At 34.7% G+C, this 20,110-nt stretch overlaps 1 protein-coding gene across 3 annotated transcripts in view; it reads left to right on the plus strand.

The window, feature by feature from the left end:
- The window catches only part of ORC4 (origin recognition complex subunit 4), a 96,684-nt gene that overhangs the window by 43,672 nt on the left and 32,902 nt on the right, over positions 1-20,110 (plus strand). For all 3 annotated transcript variants that reach the window (XM_028123800.2, XM_028123795.1, XM_028123796.2), the window contains 4 exons: positions 13,398-13,473; positions 13,925-14,010; positions 16,888-16,936; positions 19,557-19,708. In XM_028123800.2, coding sequence (XP_027979601.1) covers positions 13,398-13,473; positions 13,925-14,010; positions 16,888-16,936; positions 19,557-19,708 — 363 coding nt within the window. The remainder of the gene's footprint in view (positions 1-13,397; positions 13,474-13,924; positions 14,011-16,887; positions 16,937-19,556; positions 19,709-20,110) is intronic.

Raw genomic sequence — 20,110 nt, forward strand, 5'->3', positions numbered from 1 at the left:
TAGGTAGTGGTATCTCAGTGCTGTTTTTATTTGCAATCCTTTAATTATGTATGATGTTAAGTATCTTTTCATATGCTTATTTTTCATCTATCTTTGGCAAGGTATTTTATGACCATTTTTGACTGGGTTGGTTCATTTCTTATTGATATGTTTTAAGAGTTATTTGTATATTTTGGATATGTGTTTTGCAAGTACTTTCTCCAAATCTATGGTTTGTCTTTTAATTCTATTAGTTTCCTTGGCAAGCAGTTTTTTTATTTATTTTTAAGATTTTATTTATTTGAGAGAGAGAGAGCACACAAAAGCAGGGGCGAGGGGCAGAGGGAGAGGGAAAAACAGACTCCTCACTGAGCAAGAAGCCCTCTGCAGGGCTCAATCCCAGAACCCTGAGATCATGACCTGAGCCAAACACAGACGCTTATTGGATTGAGCCCCCCAGGCATCCCCAGTTTTTTCATTTTAAAAAAAGTTTATCAGCTGTTTCTTTCATGAATTGTGACTTTGGTGTTATATCTAAACTTCATCACCGGGACACCTGGGTGGCTCAGTTGGTTAAGCGTCTGCCTTCCGCTCAGGTCATGATCCCGGGTTCTTGGGATCAAGTCTCTCATCGGGCTCTGTGCTCAGCAGGGAGCCTGCTTCTCCCTCTGCCTCCACTTCCCCTACTTGTGCTCTCTCTCTTGCTCTCTTGGTCTCTGACAAATAAATAAAATCTTTAAAAATAAATAAATAGACTTCATCACCAAACGCAAGATCTTCTAAGTTTTCTCCTATGTTTCCTTCTAGAAGTTTTATAGTTCTTAGTGTTTTACATTTGGTTTGGCGATTCATTTTGAGTTAATTTCTTTGAAACCTGTAAGGACTGTATCTAGATTCTTTTTCTTTCTTTTGGCATATGAATGTTTAAATTGTTTCAGCATTTGTTGATAAGGCTATCTTTTCCTCATTGAATTACCTTTGCTTCTTTTTCAAAGGTAAGTTAATCATATTTGTGTCAGTCTATTTCTACCTGTCTTAATTACTGTAGCTTTAAAATAAGACTTAAAGTCAGACAGTGTCAGTCTTCTAACTTTGTGTGTTTCCTCAGTATTGTTTTGGCTATTCTGGGTACTTTTCCTTTTTATATTAACTTTACAATTACTATATTAATTTCCAATTAATGGGAATTTTAGAGTTCAGTTGTAGTTTCAACTATAGATCACATTAGAAAAATTGGTGTCTTAACTATATTGAATTTTCACATTTATGAACATGGACTGTCTTTCCATTTATCTTTCTTGGGTCTTTCATTGAGTTTTGTGGTTTTCCTTATATAAGTCTTACATATATTTCATTAGGTTTATACCTAAGTTTTTAAGTATTTTTGATGCTAATGTGAATAGTATGTTTTTAATTTCAGATTCCAAGTGTTCATTGCTGATATAGTGGAAAGCAAATGACCTTTGTGTGTTATCTTGTATCCTGCAGTCTTGCTATAATTGATCTTTGGTTCCAAAAATTTGTCAATTCTTGGGGATTTTCTACAGACAATCTTGTCATCTGCAAATAGAAGAAAGTTTTATTTCTTCCATTCCTGTTTCTTTTTATACCTTTCATTTCCTTCTCTTGTTTTACTGCATTTGATATTCACAAGCTATGTTTAAGCATTGATCATAAAATTAACTGATATTATACAAACCCTCTTAATATGAAGTTAGGTCTGTTTTCTCTAAAGAATAATTTTGAGTATTTCCTCTCTTTCGTTTCTCCTTGTCCTTTCTTGGGATTAAAGTATCCAGTTATTAAGCCTTTATTCTCCTTTCTCTGTGTTATTTCTCCATGTTTCTTTCTTTTTTTCCTCTCCCTCAGCATTCTGCCATATCATCAGTGTGATTTTCTTCACCATTTGTTCTATCTTTTGCTTCTTCTAATGTGATATACTGCATTTTAGTTTCTAACAATCTTTCCTTCTTGTCTTCCTCCTTGTCATGCACCTTCTTAGTCTGTTGTTTTGTGTTTATCTAAGTCTGGCTTAAATGGCTCAAAGTATTCATTTTCTAAAATACACATTTTCAGTAGTAATTAATCTTTTTCATCAGCTTACTGTTTCTTTCATGTTACATCGTCTTTATATAAACTCCTGTGTCAGTTTTTTCTATTTCTTCAGGACTTAAGAAGTTGATAGCCATTAACAGAGTATTTATCAGTTAATAAAATAGATTGTTCTTCGTATGCTGACAGTATGCTGCACTCCAATATTGGGAGGTCAGAGAGCTGAGGAGCACTATTTACTTTTGTCACTTTTGTAATTTGTTGTGTGCGGACTATCTTGAGACATGAAATAGATTGAGACAAAAACTCTCATGTAAATTTTAATGTAAGAAATAAGATTACAATATATTTATAACACTACCTTGTACAAGCTATTTGAAGTACAGAAATTGGGAATCCACAGTTAATTGATAAAGATAACAGTGTGGCTTATTGTATTTCAAACATTTTATTAAAAAAAAAATAGATGCAGTTTCAAATGACAGATTGTACCCTGGAAATTACTCTTCTATACAGAAATTATTGTAGACAAAGAAACAAGTATTTGGAAATAGTAAGATAAACATAAAAATCCCTGATTGCTGGCAAGTCTAAATGAACTATGCCAGTATGTTTGTAAAATTGTTAGCTACAAAGACTGTGGAAATGGAGTAGCGATACTGGTTGTCTTGCTAACATCAAATAACTAAATTTTTTTACTAGATAATGTAATTTAAAATATTTGGAAAGATAATGTGTTTGTGAAAAATACTGGAATTATATAATTGATTACCTAGGTAGTTACACACAGAGTAAGTTTTAGCAATATCCAGATTGGAACTAAAATTATTTGGAGACATATATGCTAATACATTTATCATTTCAGACCATACAAACACATCATGAAAAAGTTGTGAGCTGATCTAGGCAAAACATAGTAACTTGTTTGAAATAAAGTCAATGGAAAGAGTGCTATAAACTTGTTTCAGCTCTCTTTTAAGTTTTTATTTTAATCACCTGGTGCTCATCATAACAGGTGCATTCCTTAATCCCCACCACCTGTTTCACCCGTTTCCCCCCGCCCCATCCACCTCCCCTCTGGTAACCATCAGTTTTTTCTCTGTAGTTTCTTGTTTTGCCTGTCTCTCTCTCTCTCTTTCCCTTTGCTAGTCTGTTTTGTTTCCTAAATTCCCCATTAGTGTAAAATCATATGGTATTTGTCTTTCTCTGACTGACTTACTTCACTTAGCATTATACTCTGTACCTCCATCCGTGTCATTGCAAATGGCAAGATTTCATTCTTTTTTATGGCTGAATAATATTCCTCTGTGTGTGTGTGTGTGTGTGTGTGTGTGTGTGTGTGTGTGTGTGCACACATACATACTGTATCTTCTTTAACCATTCATCTATTGATGGATACTTGGGCTGATTCCATAATTTGGCTATTGTAAGCATGTATCCCTTTGAATTAGTGCAAGATGGTTCATTTTTTCTTCACAGCCTTGCCAACACCTGTTGTTTCATGTGTTTTTTATTTTAGCCATTCTGACAGGTGTAACATGGTATCTCATTTTGGTTTTAATTTGCATTTCCCTGATGATGAGTGATGTTGAGTATCTTTTCATGGGTCTATTGGCCATCTGTATGTCTTCTTTGAGAAATGTCTGTTCCTGTCTTCAGCCCATTTTTAAGTCAGATTATTTGTTTTTTGGGTGTTGAGTTGTGTCAGTTTTTTTTTTTTTAGTTTTATTTTATTATGTTAGTTACCATTCATTACATCATTGGTTTTTGATGTAGTGTTCCATGATTCATTGTTTGCGTATAACACCCAGTGCTCCATGCAGTATGTGCCCTCTTTAATACCCATCACCAGGCTAAACCATCCCCCCACCCCCCCAGAACCCTCAGTTTGTTTCTCAGAGTCCATAGTCTCTCATGGTTTGTCTCCCCCTCCGATTTCCCCCCCTACATTTTTCCCTTCCTACTATCTTCTTTTTTTTTTTTTTAACATATAATGTATTATTTGTTTCACAGGTACAGGTCTGTGATTCATCAGTCTTACACAATTCACAGCGCTCACCATAGCACATACCCTCCCCAGTGTCTATCACCCAGCCACCCCATCCCTCCCATCTCCCACCACTCCAGCAACCCTAAGTTTGTTTCCTGAGACTGAGAATTCCTCATATCAGTGAGATCATATGATACTTGTCTTTCTCTGATTGGAGTTGTGTCAGTTCTTTTGCATACTAACCCTTTATTAGATATGTCATTTGCAAATATCTTTCCCATTCAGTAGGTTGCCTTTTACTTTTGTTGGTTGTTTCCTTCACTGTGCAGAACTTTTTATTTTGGTGTAATCACAATAGTTTATTCTTGCTTTTGTTTCCCTCACTTCGGGGGGTCTGTCTAAAATGAAGTTACTATGGCCTGTGTCTGAGAAATTACTGCCTATACTCCATGGTAGGATATTTATGGTTTTAGGTCTCACATTTAGGTCTTGGATCAGTTTTGAGTTTATTTTTCTGTATGGTGTAAGAAAGTATCCCAGTTTCATTCTTTTGCATGTTGCTCTCCAGTTTTCTCAGCACCAGTTGTTTCTTTTCCTGTTGGATATTCTTTCCTGCTTTGTTGAATATTAATTGACCATATAATTGTGGGTTCGTTTCTGGGTTTTTTATTCTTTTCCATTGATCTAATGGTCTATTTTTTACCATTATCATAATGTTTTGATTAATACAGCTTTGTAATATAACTTGAAGTCTCAAATTGTGATGCTTCCAGCTTTCCTTTTCTTTTTCAAGATTGCTTTGGCTATCTGGGGTCTTTTGTGGTTCCATAGAAATTTTGGGGTTGTTGTAGCTTTATGAAAAATGCTGTTGGCATTAAACGAGATTACATTAAATTTGTAGATTGCTTTGGATAGTGTAGACATTTTAGCAGTATTTGTTCTTCCAGTATATCAGCATGGAATTTCTTTCCATTTCTTTGTGTTGTCTTCAATTTCTTTTGTTAGTTTTTTATAGTTTTCAAAGTATAGGTCTTTCACCTTCTTAGTTGTATTTATTCCTAGATATCTTATTATTTTTGGTGCAATTGTAAATTTTGGTACAAATTACAAAAAATTATAAATTTTTTGTGTATTGTTTTCTTTCTCTTTTTACTGCTTCATTATTGGTGTATAGAAATGCAACAGATTTGTCTACATTGATTTTTGTATCCTGCAACTTTACTGACTTCATTTATTAGTCTTAGCAGTTTTTTGTTGCAGTCTTTTGGGTTTTCTATATATAGTACCATGTCATCTGCAAATAGTGAAAAGTTTTACGGCATCTGCAAATAGTGAAAAGTTTTACGGCTTCCTCACTTATTTGGATGCTTTTTACTTCCTTTTGTTTTCTGATTGCTGTGGCTAAGACTTCCAGTAGTATGTTGAATAAAAGTGGTGAGAGTGAGGGGTGGCTGTGTTAGTTAAGCATTTGCCTTTGGCTTGGGTCATGATCCCAGGGTCCTGGGTTCAAGCCCCACATGGGGCTCCTTGCTCAGCAGGGAGCCTGCTTCTCCCTCTCCCTCTGCCACTCACCCTGCTTATGCCCTCTCGCTCCCTCATATCCATAAGTAAATGGGTAAAATCTTAAAAAAAAAAAAAGTGGTGAGAGTGGACATCCTTACCTTCTTCCTCACTTTAGGGAAAAGGCTCTCAGTTTTTCCCCCATTGAGGATGGTGTTAGCTGTTGGTTTTTCATATATGTCCTTTCTTATATTCAGGTATATTCCCTCTAAACCTACTTTGTTTTTATCCTGAATGGATGTTGTGCTTTGTCATATGCTTTTTCTGCATCTACTGACATGATCATGTAGTTCTTATCCTTTCTCTTATTATGTGTTGTATCAGTTTGATTGATTTGCAAATATTGAACCACCCTTGCAACCCTTGCAACCCAGGAATATATCCCACTTGATCATGGTGAATGTTTTGTGTTTTTTTTTAATGTATTGTTGGATTCGGTTTGCTAGTATTTTGTTGAGGACTTTTGCATCTAGGTTCATCAGAAGTCTTGTCCTATAGTTCTTTTTCTGTGGTGTCCTTATCTGCTTTTGGTGTCAGGGTAATGCTGCCCTCATAGATTGAATTTGAAGTTTTCTTTCCTTTTCTATTTTTTTTTTTTTTGAATGTTATGAGGTATTAACTGTTCTTTAAATATTTGGTAGAATTCGCCCAAGAAGCCATCTGGCCCTGGACTTTTGTTTCTTGGGAGTTTTTTGATTACTGATTCAGTTTTCTTGCTGGTGATCGGACTTTTCAAATTTTCTATTTCTTTTTTCAGTTTTGGTAGGTTATATGTTTCTAGGAATTTATCCATATTTTCTAGGTTGTCCAGTGTTGGCATATAGTTTTTTGTAACATTCTTCTCTAATTGCTTGTAGTTTTTGGTGTTTGTTATTTCTCCTCTCTCGTTTGTGATTTTTGTTTATTTGGGTCTTTTCTATATTTTGTTTATTTGGGTCTTTTCTATATTTTTCTTGAAAGTCTGGCTAGAGGGATATCAGTTTTATTGATTTTTTTTTTTTCCCCAAAGAACCAGCTCCCAGTTTCATTGATCTCTTCTATTTTTCTTGTTTGTTTATTTCTATTGCATTTATTTCTGCTCTATTCTTTATTATTTCCTTACTTCAGCTGGTTTTAGGGTTTTTTTGTTCTTTTTCTAATTCCTTTAGGTATAAGCTTATGTTGTTTACTTGAGATTTTTCTTACTTCTTGAGGTAGGCTGGTATTGCTATAGGCCCTCTTAAAACCACTTTTACTGCATCCCAAAGGTTTTTAAACCCTTGTGTGTTTCATATTTATTTGTTTCCATGTACTTTTTTTTGTCTTTGATTTCCTGGTAGACCCATTCATTGTTTAGTAGCATGTTATTTAACCTCCATGTATTTGTGGTTTTTTGAGATTTTTCCTTGTGGTTGACTTCTAGTTTCATAGCATTGTCATCATAAAAATTTCATGGTATGACTGATTTTTTTTTAATTTGTTGAGGCTTGTTTTATGGCCTAATAACGTGATCTGTTCTGGAGAATGTTCCATGTGCACTCGAGAAGAATGTGTATTCTGCTGTTTTAGGATGGAATGTTCTGACTTAAATCCTTCTGGTCCAGTGTGTCATTCAAAGCCATGTGTCCTTGTTGGTTTTCTGTTTAGATGATTTGTCCATTGATGTAAGTGGGGTGTTAAAGTCCCCTACTATTATATTATTATTGATTATTTACTTTATATTTCTTATTAACTATTTTATGTATTGGCATGCTCCCCTGTGGGTGTATAAATATTTACTATTGTTATAACTTGCTGGATTGTCCCCTTTATTATTATATAGTGTCCTTCTTAATCTCTTGTTACAATCTTTGTTTTAAAGTTTATTTTTTCCAATAAAAGTATTGCTACACTGGCTTTCTTTTGACATCTATTTGCATCATAAATGTTTCTCCACCCCCTCACTTTCAGTCTGCAGGTATTTTTAGGTCTAAAATGAATCTCTTGTAAGCAGCATGTGGATGGGTCTTGTTTTTCTGTCCATCTGTTACCCTATGTCTTTTGATTGGAGCGTTTAGTCCATTTGCGTTCAGAGTAGTTATTGACAGATATGTATTTACTGCTATTTTATTACTTACTTTGTGCTTGTTTCTGAAGATTTTCTCTTATCCTTTCTTATCTTTCTTTCATGGTTTGCTTGTTTTCTTTAGTGATAGATTTGGATTTCTTTCTCTTTATTCTTTGCATATTTAGTGGTTTTGATTTGTGGTTACCATTACATTCGTATATAACATCTTCTGCATATTATTAAGTTGATGGTTCAAGTTTGAACCCATTCTTTATTCCTCTCCTCCCTGCATTTTAGGTTTATGGTGTTATATTTTACATCCTTTTATTTTGTGAATCCATTGACTGATTTTTTTACAGGAATATTCATTTTTACTGGGTTTGTAATCCCTACCTTTGTCCTGTCACTTTTGGTCTTTTCTTTCCACTCAGAGACCCCTTTAATATCTCCTGCAGGGCTGGTTTAGTGGTCATGAGCTCCTTTAGTTTTTATTTGGGAAACTCTTTATCTCTTCTTCTATTGTGAATGATAGCCCTGCTGGAAAGAGTATTTTTGGCTGCATATTTTTCCCATTCAGCACTTTGCATATAACATGACACTTTTCTCTGGCTTGGAAAGTTTCTGCTGAAAAATTCACTGATGGCTTTATGGTATTTCCTTTGTATGTAACTGTCTTTTCGTTTGTTTGTCATGCTGCTTTTAATATATTTTTTAATCATATTTTCCCATTTTAATTGTATGTGTCTTGGTGTGGATCTACTTTTGTTGATTTTTGTTGGGGGTTCTTTGTGCATCCTGGATCTGGATATTTATTTCCTTCTCCTAATTTGGGAACTTTTCAGCTGTTTTTTTGAAATAAATTCTTTGCCCCCTTTCCTCTACTCTTCTTCTGGTACTCTTATAATATGAATTTACTGTGTTGCATGGAGACACTGAAGTTCCCTAAGTATATTCTCATTTTGTATAATTCTTTTTTCTCTTTTGTTCAGTCTGATTATTTCCCGTTACTCTGTCCATTAGGCTGTTAGTTTAGGCTGTTAGTTTGTTCCTCTGCTTCATTCAATCAAGCATGTTTCTCATTTCATTTATTGAGCCCTTATTTCTCCTGTGTTATTCCTTATCTCTGTGTTAATGGTATCACTGATGTGCTCTCAAGTCCAGTGATTATACATATAATCATTGCTTTAAATTCTCCATCACATATGTTACTTATATCTGTTTCATTTCAGTCTTTGGCCATGGCCTTGTCCTGTTCTTTCATTTGGGACAAATTCCTCTGTCTTCTCATTTTATCTAAGTCTCTGTATCTGTTTCTGTGTGTTAGGAAGGTCAACTACATCTCATGTTTTTGAGGGCAGTGGCTTTTTTAAAAAAATTATTTATGTAAATTCAATTTAACTAATATATACTGTATTATTAGTTTCAGAGGTAGAATTAAGTAATTCATCAGTTGTATAGAACACCCAATGCGCATTACTTCAAGTGCCCTTCTTAATGCTCATCACACAGTTACCCCATCGCCCCACCCATTTCCCTTCAGTTTATTCCCTATATTAAGAGTCTCTTGTGGTTTGCTTCCCTGTTTTTTCTCTTATTTTATTTTCCCTTCGCTTTCCCTATGTTCATCTGTTTAGTTTCTTAAATTCCACATATGAATGAACTCATATGGTATTTGTCTTTGTCTGACTGACTTATTTCACATAGCATAATACCCTCCAATTCCATCCACGTCATTGGAAATGGCAAGATTTCATTCTTTTTGATGGCTGAATAATATTCTGTTGTCTATATATACCACATCTTCTTTATCCATTCATCTGTCAGTGGACATCTGGGCTCTTTCCATGTTTTGGCAACTGTAGACATTGCTGCTATAAACAGGATACATGTACCCTTCGAATCAATATGTTTGTGTCCTTTGGATAAATACCTAGTAGTGCAGTTGCTGGGTTGTAGAGCTCTCTTTTAACTTTTTGAGGAACCTCTGTACTGTTTCCCAGAGTGGCTGTACCAGTTTGCATTCCCACCAACAGTGTAAGAGGGTGCCCCTTTCTGCACATTGTTGCCAATATCTGTTGTTTCCTGAATTGTTAATTTTAAACCATTCTGACTGGTGTGAGGTGATATCTCATTGTGGTTTTGATTTGTATTTCCCTGATGGAGGGCAATGGTTTTATGAATAAGAGATTCTGTAGTGCCCTGCAGTGTAGTGTCTTCTCTTCCCCAGGGCCTGGCACCTCCGGAAGTGTCTCTGGTTTGTGCTACATGTACTCTGCTATTGTGTTGTCCTGGCTGCTTTACCCTTCATGGCAGTCATTTACTAGAGATGCTCTTTGCCTCTTGTGGGCGGTGTTTGGTCCCTGACCTGAATGTGGTGCATTTTAACTAGATGTGGTGTGGTCTGCTTGTGAAATGATACCTTTCACCACCACCACCTGAACCAAGTGTGGGGAGACATCATATTGGCAGGGGGTTTGAGCCATATTGTGAGAGTGGGGGCCCATGTGCTGGGACTGAGGAATGAGTGACTGGAAAAGGCAATTCCACCACAACACAGGGCGTGGGGCAGGGCTTGGTATAAACAAGTTTGGTAGCAAATGTGGGTGCGAGGGTGTTTTCTGTGGGCAGCTCTATTTATGCTGATGAGCATTAGAGCTAAATGGTACCTGCCAGTTCATTTTTTCCCCAGAGGTCTCTCTCTCTGAATACCCTCTCTCTGGGACACTCTTGGAGATGAGCAACTAACCTCCCCACTGTGTGTCCCAGCACTTTTCAGATTGCTGTATGTCCACAGACTGTTTACCCTGCCTTCTCTCCAAATGCATCCTCAGTGTCCTTCGAGCTCTCCCAGAACCACGCATACTGACCTTTAGAACTCCAGGCTTTAAGCCTCCCTGGTTTCAGGGACGCAAGAAATTGAGGCCCTCTAGCTTTCCAGACCAATCCTATGAGGATTCATTACCTGTGTATTCCCCTGTACTTTAGTCTCTCTTTCCCACTTCTCTGGGACTGTGACTTCCTCCCCACTGCATTGGCTATGATCCGTTTCTCTCCCAAGCCAAGACACTCCACACTTCCTACTGTCTTTGATGTGTCCTCTGTCCTCTTCTCTACCCTTAATTGTGGAGCTTTTTCTGCCATTCTTCATGTTGATTTCTGGGTTATTTAGGATGATTTGAAAGGTATCTACTTGCATTTGTGGGAGCAGGTGAACCTAGGATCCTCCTACTCTGCTGCCATCTTCCTTATTATAACTCTCTATATGTGTATGTAAAATGAAGGTATTATTTCCCCCATTTCATTATGCAAATAATTTAAAACAGTTTTTTTTTTAAGATTTTATTTATTCATTTGAGACACAGAGATACAGAGAAAGAGAGAGAGAGAGAAAGCATGAGCAGGGAGAGAGGCAGAGGGAGAGAGAGAAGCAGGCTCCCTGCTGAGCCAGGAGCCCGATGCGGGGCTTGATCCCAGGACCCTGGGATCATGACCCGAGCCAAAGGCAGACGCTTAACCATCTGAGCCACCCACAGTTTTCAACAATTTACCAAACATAAAATACTTTAAAACATATAATCAGAGCCAGGGAAATAGAAATATTATTTAAGTAAGATACCAGTTGGTGGGAGGAAGAACATTGCAGATTACTAAGAAACTATTGCAAAGGCCACATTTTGAGATACCACATTTGTATCATCTGGGAACAAAGTCTTGTGATAGATTCATACTTGCTCTAAAGGCAAAGAAGTACCACTTCATTTCTGGACAGTTCTCTGTAAAGAATGTCGCTTCCTAGTTGGGCTTTATTTCATAGTATGACAATTGATATTTTGAGATTTCCCTTTTTAAGAGGACTTAGATTACCTATGATCTGAGGTAGAATTCCATTTTTTTAGGCTTATTTATTTTGAGAGAGAGAGAGCGCACATGCACATGAGAGCACACATGGGGGGAGGGGCAGAGGCAGAGGGAGAGAGAATCTTAAGCAGGCTCTGTGCTCAGCAAGAAGCCAGACACGGGGCTGGATCTCAACACCCTGAGATCATGACATGAGCTGAAGTCTAGAGTAGGATGCTTACCCAGCTGAACCACCCAGGCGCCCCAGAATTCCATTTGTTTTAAAACCAATACAGATACACCAGAATAGTTAGTATGTTTGATATCCTATTGTGAAACATAGTAATTTAAAATACTTGCATCTTCCTGTTTCACAAAGATGTTGCAATGACAAATGGAAGTATGATATTGCAAATACAAATAGTATTTTGTTTTTCAAAATGGTTTACCAGTTGTTCTAGTGCCTTTTTTGAATATTTTTTTTGTCCTCACTGAATTTTGATGCCATATTTCCTAATTTTTTTTTTTTTTTGTATACACAGTCTATTTTGAGGGACCATTTATTTTCTAATCATAGGAGTGGTTTTAGTATTTGTAGTCCTTTATCATTGTTCTTCCTTTTAAAATCTTTTTGGCTTTTCTTAGTTCTACTCATTTTTAAGTTTTTAAAAATGTGTGTGCAATATTAATGTGAAGAGATGTATATTATATTGCAATATAATTGTAATAAGATGTCACAAGTCAAAAAATAGAGAATAGGAAGTATTTGGCATAGGAATCTGTAGTTAACAAAAATCTGAAACTTTGTAATTCAACAGTTTAAGGTGGTGTAACACCTTGGTCAGTGTATTTTTAGTAGTAATTATATTAGTAGTAGTAATTTTTTTTCATTGCAAGCTCTACATTTCTTTAATAAGGTCTTTCTCTATATACAGTGCCCCCCACTCAGCCATGGGACATACATTCCAAGACCTCAGTGAATGCCTAAAACCATGGATAGTACCAAATAACCTATATGTACTGTTTTTTTCCATTCATATATACCTATGGTAAAGTTTAATGTATAAATTAGGCACAGTAAGAGATTAAAAATAATAACTAATAATAAAATAGAACAGTTATAACAAATATAATAAAAGTTATGTGAGTGTGGTGTCTCTGTCTCTCAGAATGTCATATTGTACTATAGTCACCCTTCTTGTGATGATGTGAAATGATAAAATGCCTACATGATGAGATGAAGTTAGGTGAATGATGTAGACATTATTATGTAACATTAGGTTACTATCAACCTTCTGCCCATAATGTCAAAAGGAGGATTCATCTGCTTCCACACCACAGGTAATTGAAACTGCGGATAAGGAGTGGCTATTATACCTAGCAACTAATAGAAGAAACAGATATCTCTTTTTCAACTTACCCCTTGGTATTTCTTACTTTTTCAATTTTTTATTTACTTCAAAAGAGTAGTTAACAGTATTTCATAGAAATTGGTGTATTGACTGGTGTAGACTTTTTACAATCATTTAACTTTGTTGTACTACATGTTTTTCAATAGCTTTTAAGTGATTTCAAAAATATTTAATAGAATAAATGTTAGAGATAAATAATGAACTGACTCAGACATGAAGCTCTTAAGTGGCTACAGTTTTATGTGACTTATAGAGAAATATATGTCTTTGAAACTTGAGGGTTGTTTCTAAACACTTATTAGTTTGGGAAAATGATTGAGAGAGCATGACATCAGTCCTGGCTTTGGCATCTTGAGTCAGACATTAGATGTTCTACTTAAACCTTTCTGTTATCTGTGAATAATGTGCACATTCATTTGTTAGTTTAAAATGGCAATCTTTTTATTATATTCTGTTCCCATTATTCATAGTTTAAAAAAGAATATGGGCTTATATTTTTATCTATTATTAAATATTCTATAAACTTTTTAACACCATTTAGTTAATAAACCATGCTTTGAAAGAACTAATGGAAGCAGAAGAAGTGAGTGAAAATGTATTACAAGTTCACCTAAATGGTAAGTATGTCATCATTTTGCCATTGGAAATGATATAAGCCATACAAGCTTTTTATAATATAAAGTTTAATTTATTGGTATGGTTTAAAGGTGGGTAATAGTCGTAATTTAAGAACTTGATCCGTGTTTAACAACTTTTACTTTAATATACACAATATTTTTGGAAATTAAAAAAAAAAATAGTAAATGAGGTATGTAATGACTCTTGGTTTTTTTGTCTTTCTTTTCTTTTTTTAAAATAAAAGAACCCCAAGGAAGATAGTTCTTTTGAGTCTACCAAATGTCTTCATTGCTGAGTTTCAAAAAGGAAGTAATGTTATAACAAACTTTTGACTTTTTTCTTTCTAGTTAAATTTAAAAACCATTAGAAAGCTTACTTGACTGGAAAATAATCTGCACTGTATCAAATATTTCATTTTAATTAAATACTTTTAAATGGGCTTTATTTCAGGACTACTGCAGATCAATGATAAAATTGCCCTAAAGGAAATCACAAGGCAGTTAAATCTGGAAAATGTAGTTGGAGATAAAGTTTTTGTAAGTATCATTTCTGTTCTTCTATTAAACAGGCTTTAACGTTTATATGCTATATTTTCCTATTTTTGGAAGGCTAGGGAGGGTTCAGCGATTCTAAATTGAAATATGAAAGATTCTTATAAAAAAGTATAATGTACTAGGATGCATTTATTCATCATATCTTTATGTTAAGACTTTTTTGAAGTAGATTATACTAACTATAAAATAGCTAAGAAATCCATGTTTATGTAAATATTATCTGAGTTTCTTTGTAAGATAAATACTTTGATTCCCTATCTTTGGAGATAGTTTAATATATTTTTTAAAGTACTACACTCACCCTATTTTTAGTCTTCTGAGACTTGGGTAGCTGGGAGTAATGGAAAATGTGCTGAATTTAAAGCTACAAAAGGTGGATTTGAGTCTTGTCTTTAAAACCATTTCCTACTTGATAATCATGGCTAATGAGTATTTCAGAAGTTCAAATTTCTCATCTGTGTTAAATGTGCATTATCTTTATTATACTTCACAGATTTAGTCTAAAGACAAAAGGAAGCATTAAACATAATTTATGTTTACAAAATGCTGGATTGGTAATGTACTATACAAATGTCCGTTGTCTCTTATTAAAATGTTTTCAGAAACTTAATTCATATCTCATTATTGTAACAGCTTGGAACCTTAAGATAGTGAACATCAGTAATGTAAATGAAACTGATTAGAAATGTTCTGGAACTTTCATGAAACTTTTTACCCTGTCACTTGATTTATAGGGTTGAAAAGAAATATGATTAAATTAATTTACAGCTACTTTATTTTTCATAATGAAATGACTTAACCTCATATTGCTTATTCAGTTGAAGTCAGGGTTGTGTACATCCCACATTCATTTTCTGCTCACTGGTGGTCATACAGTGTTATCACTCTACAGTGTCTACTCCGTTCTGCAATGACCCAGCCATTGTTGTGTAAGCCTCTTAGCATTTAGTAATTTCATTCTTTAGTAATTACCTATAAAAAGGTAAACCAATCATGTGTTACCCTTCCACACTGTCTACAGGTTCAAAATGCCCCTTCTGTAAGTCTGATGTTCTTCCTCCTTTTCAGAATGTAATGTTTAATACAGTGGCTTACTTGGTCAAGGAGATTTACTATTATGTAGACTCAGTTTGGCTTTTGATTTGCAAATGGTGTAGACTGGGGTTTCTAACTTTCCTAACTGGACCTATTCTTATTGGATTCATAGGAAATCATAAAAGGCACAATTGTTTATCATCCTAGTCATTACTGTTATCTTAATCATCACATATAGTGATTATTAGTTTAACTTCTGCATTATATAAATAAGTCACCTGAGGCTCAGAGAGCATAATTAGTTTGCCTAATTTTCTTTTAAGGTCATAAAATGGATATTAGGATATTAAGAATCTTAAGTCACTTAACCCAGAACCTTTCTCTTTTGATATAGCAAATTTGTATATTCATATATATATATACATACACACACACACACACACATACATGTATTTACATATAAATATACATGAATATTTATTAAGGATAGTCTTATAATATGTGCATATGTATTTATATAATTACTTACAGTAAAGGTCAGGTATAACTGTCTTAAAAAAAAAACAAAAGACAAGCAACCTTTGAATAACTTTGACCACTGATTTACCCACAGATTGCCTCTCAGCTTTTGTTTATATTATGGTAAATGCCTCTTGCCCTAACTACCTTGAAAATAATGTTGATTTGACAACATACAGTTATTATAAAATATGTGGAAGTTCTTAAAAACCTATTAGGCTATTTTATATCAGTTCTCTCAATTGGGAAACAAACAAGTGGGTTTCTTTTGTCCTGTAGATCTTCACAAATTTAAAGTTGGCTATTTCTTTAAATTAAAAAATCTAAATGAAGTAAAAATTAATGACTTAAATGAAAAAGATATTTTAACAGAGCCCTTATCCACAAGTTGGAACATCTGGATAATGCATCTGCTACTCTGTTAATTTCCATGTAGAATATTTAAGTTGTATCCAAAAATGTTTTGGCTGTGTTCCAAGTAAACATAGCCAAATTTGATGTGATATATACAAATTCTGTAGTATGCTCTTGAATAGGGAAAAACTATTGTAGTATGTAATAACTGAGGCAAAATTCTTCTCATGTTTCCTTTTGGACCTCACTTAAGTTCGTGCTCATTTTTTTTTTAATAGTATGTTTTATTTTTTTGTTGTTGGTATTTAAATTTTAGTTAACATATAGTGTAATACTGGTTTCAGGAGTAGAATTTAGTGATTCATCACTTACATGTAACACCCAGTGCTCCTTGATACCCATCACCCATTTAGTCCATCCCCTGCCCACCTTCCCCTCCATTAACCCTGTTTGTTCCCTGTTAAGAGTCTCTTATGGTTTGTCTCTCCCTCTTTTTCCCCTTTCCCTGTGTTCATTTGTTTTTTTTCTTAAATGTCACATATGAGTGAAATCATATGGTCATATTTTTAGTGGTACAAATTAATCTGAGACTTGAAAGAGCTTAATCTATTTGAAGATACAAAGTGCAATGATTTCTGGTTCTCTGTGTTTAGAATACAGCAAGTCTTAAAAACTGCCTTTAAATTAAAGTTAACATTTTTACAGACTTTATCCAGAAAATATAAAATTTTGAGCATGACAAGGTAATGCCATTTTCAATACTATGCCATTTCTCCTTTTATATTTAAGTTTTTAATGGTACACTTGGAAGTATCCAGTTCAGAATCTGGCCACTGACTAATCTAGGGAAAAGTAGATACATAGTGTCTATATAATGTCTAAGAATCAGATAGTCCTCTTTTATTCTTTATTTCATTAAACTTTTAGCTATGGTGTCTTTCTGTTATTCAGGGAAGTTTTGCTGAAAACCTTTCATTTCTTCTGGAAGCTTTAAAAAAAGGTAAATATTAACGTAATTAATACCACCAAAAGGTATCTTTAAGTTTTATTTTTCCCGATTATAAAGGTGTTACATATTTTTACAAAAAAAAATGTAAAAAACCATAATAAAATGATCACTGTAATCCCACAACTGTTACAGTGACTATCCCAATTATTATTATTTTTTAAGAAGTCTCCACGCCCAAAGTGGGGCTTGAACTCATGACCCTGAGATCAAGACTGAGCTGAGATCAAGAGTCGGACACGTAACTGACTGAGCTGCTCACGCAGCTACCCCATGATTATCCCAGTTAACATTTGGTTTTATGTCTTTATTCACCTGCAGTGTATCACTGATGCAGATGGACATAATTTTTATAAGAATAAAATGATTTTCTATATTGTATAATGTATATCCTGTTCACTTATTTAACAGGATGTAGTGAGCACCTATGTCAGTAAATAGTGAGCTACACCATCATTTTTATGGTTCTCATATATTCTATTTTATGAATTAACTATACTTAAAATGTAATAAATTAGAAGTTATTAATCACCAGTTATGAATTTTGATTTCTAGCTTTGTATAATTAGGAAGAAATACTTAGGTGATTATTTAGATATTTCCTAGGGTAAATTTTAATGAGTAGAATTCTGGATTAAACAGTACCACATTTAAAAGAAAAATTATAGGGGTGCCTGGGGTGGCTTATTCGGTTAAGCTTCTGCCTTTGGCTCAAGTCATAATCCCAGGGTCCTGGGTTTGAGTCCTGCATCGGGCTCCCTACTCAGCGGGGAGCCTGCTTCTCCCTCTCCCTCTCTGCCTGCCACTCCCATCTGCTTGTGCTCTCTCACATAAATAAATAAAATCTTTAAATAAAAATAATTTAAAAAATAAAAGAATACTTATAGGGGCACCTGGGTGGCTCAGTTGTTAAGCGTCTGCCTTTGGCCCAGGTTATAATCCCAGGGACCTGGGATTGAGCCCCGGGAAGGCTCCTTGCTCAGCAGGGAGTCTGCTTCTCCCTATCCTTCTGCCCCTCCCCTTGCTCATGCTCTCTCTGTCTCTCTCAAATAAATAAATAAATCTTAGGAAGGAAGGAAGGGGAGAAAGGGGGAAAGTTTGGAAAAAGGAATATAACCAAACTACCCTAGAAGTTCTATTTCAAATCTAAACATGTTTAAGAGTACCTTTTCCTTTTCAACTTTTATTCACAATTATTAATTTTCATGTCTGCCTAAGAGACAAAAATACATCTCTTAGTTCGATACGCATTATTGTGCTGTTGATGATGCTCATCACTTCATATTTTTATTAAACACTGATATTTCCTGGTTTATGTATTTCTTTTTGATTCTTGCCTTATTTTGATGGTGTTTATCCCATACTCATTTATGGGAATTCTTTTTGGACTTCTGTGCTGAAAAGAAATTTTAAATTTTTTGCATTGTCAGTATTTTTCTCCACATTTTGAAGGCATTCACTTCTGTTTTCATCTAATACATATATTTCATAATTTGGTGGGAGTTTATTTTGATAAGGTGTAAGGTGGAGAACTAATCTTGTATAAGCCACTTTTCCCCATTGATTTTTAATGGTATATTTTATCAAATACTACATTTCTTGTTTTTTAAGATTTTATTTATTTGTTGGAGGGAGAAAGACTGCACAAGCAGGGTAAGCAGCAGGCAGAGGGAGAAGCAGGCTACCCACTGAGCAAGGAGCCCGATGCAGGACTCCATCCCTGGGCCCTGGGGTCATGACCTGAGCTGAAGGCAGACGCTTAACCAACTGAGCCACCCAGGCATCCCTCAAATGCTACATTTCTGTATTATATAGTTCTGTTTATAGACTCTTTGAGTAGTCCTTGTGATTTTCATGACATACAGGTTACTGTATGTTTTGTTATTTTTTAAGTGTCCCCTTATCAGGTTTTCTTTTAACTTTTTTATGTGAATATAAAGCCTTAAACCTTAAGGTAATAGTGATTCTTCTGCCCTCGTAGTTTCTCCCGTTGTAACGAGAAAAATGAATTCACAGAGTCATGTTGAACTTTCCCCTGTTGTTGAAATATTAAAACTGTTGGGGTGCCTTTAAAAAAACTGTGGTTAGAAGGAGTTAAAAGTGGCTTTGGTTGAATTTCCTAGTTTAATGATTATTTATAAAAATTATAAATACTTGGGAAGATAGTTTCCATTTCTGCTAACAAGTCTCTTTTGAAGCAAAAGTTTTGTTCATAAGTTAAGTGACTCCCTTTATTATTAATCCCAAAGTATTTTGGTCTATTTAAGTGCTAAGAGATCCTTGTCATTTTTATGATGACAGAAGATTATATTTACATACTTTTAAAAGCAACAGTCTTGTCATTTAAATAATGTTCTTAATTTTTCATCAGTAACCTAGTAGAGTCACGTAATTAGACTGTGAACTACTTGAGGGCAGTGAGGGCTGTCTTGTCCTGTGAGTAATTTTTTTGTTGTTGAATAAATGAATAGGCATTGCTAAGTATACTGTACAAAGTAGGTTTTCAATATATGTTTGTTGAATTGAGTTTTAACAACTAAAGTGTAAATAATTTGGAAACTTAAGAAAGGCTGATATAGTTGCTTGTTAACATATAAAACTTATTTTATCTTAGGTGACCGGTCTAGTAGTTGCCCAGTGATCTTCGTATTAGATGAATTTGATCTTTTTGCTCATCATAAAAACCAAACACTCCTCTATAATCTGTTTGACATTTCTCAGTCTGCACAGACTCCACTAGCAGTTATTGGTCTTACATGTAGATTGGTAAGTTTTTCTTTCTATTAAAAAATTCATTATCATATTTAGAAAAATAAAGCTTAATTACTGATATCATCACTTATGTAGGTTATTATATCAGGCATTTTGTCAAATGTGTTGCACTAGTGCCTGTTGCACTTATCCTACTTTTTTTTAATTTAATTTTATTATGTTATGTTAATCACCATACATTACATCATTAGTTTTTGATGTAGTGTTCTATGATTCATTGTTTTGTCATAGCAGCCAGTGCTCCATGCAGTATGTGCCCTCTTTAATACCCATCACCAGGCTAACCCATCCTCCCACCCCCCTCCCCTCTAGAACCCTCAGTTTGTTTCTCAGAGTCCATCGTCTCTCATGGTTCGTCTCCCTCTCCGATTTCCCCCCCTTCATTTTTCCTTCCTA

This window comes from Eumetopias jubatus, unplaced genomic scaffold, assembly GCF_037043125.1.
Source record: "Eumetopias jubatus isolate StellerSeaLion01/CBP00866 unplaced genomic scaffold, mEumJub1_p1.0 scaffold_3, whole genome shotgun sequence".
NCBI classification, from domain to species: domain Eukaryota; kingdom Metazoa; phylum Chordata; class Mammalia; order Carnivora; family Otariidae; genus Eumetopias; species Eumetopias jubatus.